This window comes from Neovison vison, chromosome X, assembly GCF_020171115.1.
Source record: "Neovison vison isolate M4711 chromosome X, ASM_NN_V1, whole genome shotgun sequence".
NCBI lineage: Eukaryota > Metazoa > Chordata > Mammalia > Carnivora > Mustelidae > Neogale > Neogale vison.
Genome location: NC_058105.1, coordinates 6,684,984 through 6,692,290, shown reverse-complemented (window position 1 = coordinate 6,692,290; position 7,307 = coordinate 6,684,984). Strand labels below are relative to the sequence as shown.

The window sequence follows — 7,307 nt, the reverse complement described above, 5'->3', positions numbered from 1 at the left end:
GGATCCACGGCTGGGGCCTCCCGAGGAAGGATGAGTGTGAGAAGACTGGGGAGTGAGGGCTTGGCAGCGGGGAGACAGGAGGACGAGACCCCAGGCATTGCAGACCGAGGCCAGGGTCAGGACAGGCTGGGCAGTGCACGAGGCATTGGGGCTGCGGGCCGGGCCCCAGGAGGAGGCCCCCCACCCCAGTTCCCACAAGGCCCACATGCAGCTGGCTGCCCGGCTCCCAAAAGAGACTCATGACCGCCCCGCGGCCACTGACGGGGCAGCTCAGGGACCTGGCGGTGCAGGAGGCAGGAAGCATCCCTACAGCCCGTTTCCCGAGCGGGGGCTCCTGTGGGGAAGGCCGCCCGCCCTGCGCGGAGCAGTAAGGCCCACACGTCGGGCAGGACACACACGCATAAGCGTCCGTGGGTCTGACACCAGAGTCTGGCTGAGGACACGGTGCGCTCTCTGTTCTGCGCTGCCATGGCAAAGAACGGATCCAGGGTCCCTGGGGCGCCTTCGATAGGAATGCCTGTGACAAACAGGATTCTGCCACGGGAGCCTTCCTAAGTGCCAGAGGACAGGCCACGCTGTTTCCCTCTTAGCCTGGGGACAGGAGGAGCACAAGGGGGGGGGGCGGCACTGGACATCGCTCTGATTCACTCTTGCGGACTACATTTTCAGCCCAAAGCGGCTTTGTTACTTCGCTGCGGCAAAACCCCCTCATTTCTGGGAGGGGTTCCTGAGAAAGTCCAATTTGCCTTGAAAGTCGCCGCCTTTGGATGTGCCAAAGACCAAGGGACAGGGGCTTCAAGTGTGGGATCGCACCTAATGTTCCCGAGTTGGCACACGCACGGACGTGACTATGGTTGTTCACGACATCTCAGCGGGGCTGATTGCCCTCCTCACTCCTGAGCCCCTTTCGGCACTTCCCAGGGCCATAACCTCCAAGATCTCAGTGCGCTGAGAATGTTCGCTGTCCTCGGATGCACAGTCCGAATCCTCTCTAACCCGTGAGTCTCTGCTCCTGTCCCGCTTTGGAAGAGGCCGGAACATGGGCACGCTGGCGTCTGAGGTTCTGCGCTGCTTGGGACAGCTGTCCGGTGCTATTGTGACCCCCCCCACTATCCCCCTCTACAAATCTTCCGTTGCCCTGACAGATCACAGACGCGGGGTTCGAGTGGAACGTCAGAGAAGCGAAGCACACCGAGCTCCCTGCCTGTGCACCTCCGGGAGAACAGATCGTGCCCAAATGGGTGAGGGTGGGGCAGGGGGTCCAGACCAGCTGCGTGCAAGGAACCCAAAGGTCCCCAGGAACAGGAAGAGACCACCTCGATGCCTCTTTTCAGCTTCTCTCCCATGCAGACCTCTGAGCTTCCCTCATTTCTTCCCACGAACACCCAGCCACTCTTCAGGACTGGCCGCGGACAACTCCGGGGAGTCCCGATAATTTCTCCTGGCCGAGGAGGCAGCGAGGGCTCCCCCGGTCCAGGGGGAACAGGGCTGTCCGGGACGTGCGCTTTCCCCACTGTCGTCCACAGAACGTTCGTGGAGACGGTAGGAATAAAGCCACTGAACCTTCACTGTGTTCAGATACCCTGTGACGGGGCCCGGCACGCTGTATCTTCAGGCCACAGGACACTCGGCCTTCTCCACAGCCCAATGCAAACTGCTCCCAGCATTTAACCATTTAAGACATCTCTCCCGCCCCAAAAGCACCCGATGCCCAGAGAGGGCCACTGTCACCACCCAGCTTCCCCGTGACCGGCAGCACAGAAGCGATCATGGGGCCCCTCTAGTCACAGCCCTGCCCCCCGGGCTGGGTCAGGGGCATTTCCAGGGCAAGTCCTCGCCTCGGGAGCAACACCCCCTCACGGCTTCCGCTTCATCTGCAGCTCTCAGGGCACGCCTGCCCACCTTCGTGCCACGACTGGGACTGCTCCACACAGTCCCCTACGGCCGGGACGCGTCCTGCTTCTAGCGTCCTCCGCGCTCACCCGCAGGGCCTTCCAGACGGTCGAACTCAGCCCACGTCGAGGAATCGAGGAGCCAGTGAGCCGAGCTCCCTCTGTGCTGAGAGGACGCCTCTCCTCCTTTCTTGAAGAACCAAGCCAGGGCAGGAGCCCCGTCTGTGTGCCTCTGGCATGGACACCACGACAGCCAGCGGGGCATCAGAGGCAAGAACCCACACGCTTATCTTCCCCCGTTCCTGACCCCCTTCCCCTTCCTATTCCGTTCTTGCGCCTTCCCAACCCACCCCGAGGCCAAGCCCTGTGATTCTGGCCCAGAGCCCAAAACAGGAGGCAAGGTGTCTAGGCTGGTTTCTAGGACACGGCAAAAATCCTTTTTGCTGAAAGATATTTTATGTGTTTATTTAATCGAGAAACAGCACACAGAGAGGGAGAGGGAGAAACAGGCCCCACTGAGCAGGGAGCCCGATGTGGGGTTAGATCGCAAGATCCTGAGATCCGGACCTGAGCTAAAGGCAGATGCTTAACCCACAGAGTCCCCCAGACGGCCGCGGGACATGACCAAACTCGTAACTCTTGAACTGGGTCAGGACAAACGCTGTGTTGGGGGATGTCACGCACACACTCAGCCACTGAAGCCGATGAAACCTCCTACGCCAAGGAACCCACTGGAGAGCTCACCAGGGACACGAGCTCTGAACTTGGGAGGCATCGCAGGGAACCGCCCTCCACATCCCCAAAGGAGGCTCTTTGCCCTGCATTTTCCCCCAAACCTCCCTGGCCCTGCACTGCTTCGAAATCCCAGGGCTCTCTCTACACACACGCGCGCGCGCGCGCACACACACACACACACACACACACACCAACAGGGAAGAACCAAGAAACGGCCTCACTTCGTGCCCGGCACCCCGCAGGACAAGCTGCCGACCCCGCCAGGGCCCGGACCGCACCACAGCCACCCCTGGGGCTCAGGCCCTCTCTTCCTCATGGCTCACAGCCTCTTCAGAGGGGGCCAGGGAGGAAACCGGCAGCCCGGGATAGACCCGCAGCAAATACTCCAGCACCTGCAACCTGCTGGTTTCCGCGTGGGCCCTGGGACCCCACAGGAACTCGTAGCGGGCAGGGTCACAGCCGGGCACCTGCCGGTACTCCAGGTACCCTTCCTGCACCCAGACGTTGGTCAGGAGCTCCCGGGGCTCCCCGTAAATGATGTGCTCCTCGCCGGCATACACCCCCATGACCCCCAGCGCTTCCCACACCACCTCCTCGGGGGCACGGTCGCCCTCCAGGAGGATCACCGCCAGGAGCACCACCAGGAGGCCGGTCTTGGGCGGGCCCTGCTCACCGCTCAGCATCGCATCGCAGGTGAGGCCCAGGACGGCGACCAGGACGTAGGAGTGCTCGCCGGGGTCCACTTCCTTCACCTCCACGCCGAACACCAGCCGCATGCACTCGGACGCCTGGCCCAGCATCCCGGGGAAGGCGTCCTGCTCATCCTCGCCGACGATCGCCAGCATCTCCGCCTGGCTGGCCGGCTCCTTGGTGAGATACTTGAGGAGCAGGAACCCCACCAGGTCAGCTGTCTTCTCCTGGACTATGTCAGAGAGCCTGGGCTCGGCTTCTTCGGACTCCTCCCCGGTGCTGGACCCCTCCTCATCTGAGCTGCTGGAGCCGTGGTCGGGCAGGCTCCAGGCAGTGGCTGCCATGGCCGCGGGCGAGGGGCAGGCCATCTGAGGGCTCTGGGGAGGACTCGGGGTCCCCGCAGCAGACCCCTCCTCCTGGGGGCCCAGAGACGGGGCCGAGCAAGAGAGGGAAGGGACGGTGGACTGGGAGGAGGCAGAGGCGGAGGAGGGAGGTAGGGCCTCCTCCCCTCCAGCCCCGCACTGCTGTGCCTCCTCCAGGCCCTGTCCCGGTCCTGGACCGGGGTCTTCCTCCAGCTTCCACAGCTCACTCCTCTGACCCAGGGGCATGGCGATGGTGTCGGGCTGAACCTGAAGACACACGTGGGTGGCTCCTCAGGGTGCAGCCCAGCCAGCAGAGGCCCGGATGTCCCAGAGCTGACAGTGGGCTGTGTCGCCCACGGGTGCCCAGGGGTGCCCTCTGGGTTGGGACCCTGGCGCCAGGCTCAGAGCAAGTACCTCACCGTGATCTCAGGGACTCCTGCCTCACACCGAGGGCTCAACAGCCGCTTCTCGATATCCCTGGGGGAGAAAAGGAGGAGGTACGTCAGGGGACACGCTCAGAGCACAGCCCCGGGGCCCAGGGCACACAGGACGGCTGGGCTGGACTCCTGCGTTTGCCACCCGTGCAGGCTGGGCGGTCCCCTCCTTGGCCTCTCAGGGCACTTCTTCCCCCTGCCAGGACCTAAGCCCCACGCCTCTTGGCCCAGAGGCCAAAGGGTCCCCGCAAGACCACGCAGCCCTGAGCCTCCACGGAAGGAAAGCGAGGGGGTTCGCATCTGGACCGGCCTGCATTAGGTCTACAGCGCTCGTCACGGGTCTCCAGGGACGGCCAAACGTGGGCTTCCGTCTACACTGGATGGGTGTGACCCCTCTGTCTAGACCTTGACCCAGGAAGGCTGGGAAGACTCCCGGTGCTGCCTGGAGGCCACCCTCCTGGTGTCGAGGCCTCCTCTCACGGAGAAGCCGGAAGGAAAGGCGAGGAGAACTCAGTCTGCCCACCGATGCCCCGTCTCCCCGTGGCTGACCGAAGTGTGAGGCAGGCCTGGGCCCTGGGGATCCTGCTGTGGAGGCATCTCCTCGTTTCCCACCTGCACCCCTGCCTCCTCCACTGACCGGAGTCCAGACCCTCAGGCACAGACCCTCCGCTCCCAGAGCCCAGGGATCTGGGGACGAAGAGGGGCTCAGCCCGACAGACCCAGCCCGGGTTCTCAGGGCGGTCAGGTAGAGCTGGCCAGATTTCTGGGCCACCCCCTCCTCGTCCCAAGGGGTGGGTGGGAGCCCTCGCTCCTGCCTCGGGGGTCCCCACATTGACTCTTGCCAGGACCAGGGCCTCCCGTGTGCCTCCCAGGTGGGCTTCCTCAGATGACCCGACTCCGACCTCTCCCAGCATGGCCCTCGCCTCCCTGAGAGCTCCCAGAGGACGGGGAGGAGCCACCACGTCCATGTCCAAGGGTCCGTCCCCCACCGTCAGCTTCCAGCAAGATCCCAAAGGGCTGGCAGTGGGGACCGACCCCTCTGTCCTGGGATGGGGATGCCCTCAGGCTCCCGGGAGGCTAATCCTCCTTCTGGCCAGGGCCTGCCCTTCTAGCCAGCCCCCAACCTGAGATAGAGGCCATGTGCCCCTCAGCCTGAGACCTCACTCCCCGAGGTCGCTCCGCCTTCCAGCCCATGAGACAAGTGAGCATGCCTGCCACTTTGGGCCAGCGCTGACCGATCCTCCCTGGGCTGCCAACAGGGCAAGGCCGGACTCCGGGGCACTGGCTTCTTTGTTGAGAAGGGAGGACCGGGTACGGCCAGTCCTGCCCCAGGGTCCTCATCCTCTCTCCCAGAAGGACCTGAGACCCTCCTCCCCACCCCATGCTCCTCTCTCTCTCTCTCTCTCTCTCTCTCACACACACACACACACACGCACGCACAAGCCCTCCACACCCAGGTCCTGTTCCTTCTCACCACAGCCCACAGTCTCGCACACCCAGATGTGGACATCAGGACAGGCCTGGGCTCCTCCTACACTGGGGCCTCCTCTCCGAATTGAACATGCTGGGGACCAGATGCCTCAGTCCTCCCTCTGGTCCTCACCTTCCACCACAGCAGGCCCACAGTCCGCCCGGGAGGTCTTGAAGCCTGATGCTTCCACCCAGACCCCCGTCTCTGGGAGACTTGGTGGGGATGCAGGGCTCGCCCGATGTGATCATCTGTCCCTGGGGCCTCCTGGGACCCAATCCGGTCTCTGTCCCAATCCTGCAGTCCTCCTTGCAGTGCTCGCCTTTCCCCCCAGCCGCACACGGCCCATCTCCCCCCTTAGGCGCCCTTGAGGCGGTGCTCCATCCTTGTGACCACCGGACCTCAGAGGCCCTGAGGCTGAAGTGGCCACCCATGGTGTGGGATCGCCCACCCCAGGAGCCTCCCGTGGCTGAACCAAGCCGCGGTCCAGCGGGCTCCCTGCGGACCCGCTCAGGTCTTCTCGCCTCGGGCCCTAGCGGGTCCCCGGCCTCTCCTGTCTGCTGTCCCGGGGCCGGTGCTCCCACACCAAGGCCATCGCTCCCCTGAGCCCACTGGCTCAAGTCTGTGACCACGGTGTGCAGCGGCAAAGCCCAAGACTTCCCAGGGCTGACCGCGGGGGCTGAGATGGGGCGTCCAGGTCTCTCGGGCCTTCCTCCCCTTTCCAACGGGGCTCCCTGGTGCCTATGCCTTTGTCTGCGGTACTGCCCGCGGATCGACTCCTGGACACCAGCGCATCCAGCATCCGGGAGACCCAGCTGGGCAAGTGAGGTCCACAAACCCGCACAGACGAACACGGATGAGGAGTCCGTGTCCTACACGAAGACGTCTAGGGGCTGACTCTGGTTTGGGGTCCAGGGTCCCTCGGACCTCCCTCTGCATCCTCACCGTGAAGCCCGGCACGGCCCGGGCTGCCCCCTGCCCCCCTGAGCATCAGCGCCTTCTGCCAAGGTCCCCGGTGTCTGTGAGAGCGGGATGCGGAAGTCCGGACTCGCCACGTGCTCCCATCCCCCCCCGGAAATTCCCCGCCTCTGGGCTAGAGTCCAGGCTCCCTCAGTCCTCCCTCTGCATCCTCGCCGTGAAGCCCAGCAGCACCGGCCCCCACGCGTCTGCCCACCCGAGGGAGGCCCTCTTCCTTCTGCCGAGGTCCCCAGTCACTAGAGAAAGCCTGAGGCGCGAGTCCCACCCCAGGGGATAGGAGACCCCATCCCGCCCAGATGCCTGTCTAAACTGACCCTGGGAACCGAATGCTGTGAGGTCCCTCTGTCCTGCCTCAGGGCTCATACCTTGAATCCCATTCGCGCCTGAGCCTCCCGCTGACGACCTGAGAGCGGCTCCTTACAGCAGGCGCTTTATCGCTGAGAGACCCGGATGCGGAAGTCCGGACTCGCCACGTGCTCCCATCCCCCACCACGGACCTTCCCTGACTGACTCTGGGCTGGGGTCTAGGGTCCCTCAGTCCTCCCTGTGCATCCTCACCGTGAAGCCCAGCCGGACCTGTGCCCTCCCCGCCCCCCTCCAGGGAGGCCCTGTTCCTTCTGCCAAATTCCCCAGTCACTAAAGAAACCCGGATGCGCCAGCCCCACCCTAGGGGATATGAGAACTCATCCCGCGGATGCCTTTCTAAACTGTCCCTGCGGACGCAATTCTGGGAGGTCCCCTCTGTCCT

At 64.2% G+C, this 7,307-nt stretch overlaps 1 protein-coding gene across 1 annotated transcript; it reads right to left on the bottom strand.

The window, feature by feature from the left end:
• Positions 1-2,923: 2,923 nt before the first annotated feature.
• LOC122897537 (melanoma-associated antigen 8-like) lies at positions 2,924-3,925 on the bottom strand. Its single transcript, XM_044235788.1, has one exon. It carries the CDS (start codon positions 3,923-3,925, stop codon positions 2,924-2,926), a length of 1,002 nt encoding a protein of 333 aa, XP_044091723.1.
• Between the last annotated feature and the right edge of the window lie 3,382 nt (positions 3,926-7,307).

Coding starts and splice junctions, on each gene's coding strand:
- LOC122897537 (XM_044235788.1), bottom strand. CDS start 3,925: ATGCCCCTGGGTCAGAGGAGTGAGCTGTGGAAGCTGGAGGAAGACCCC.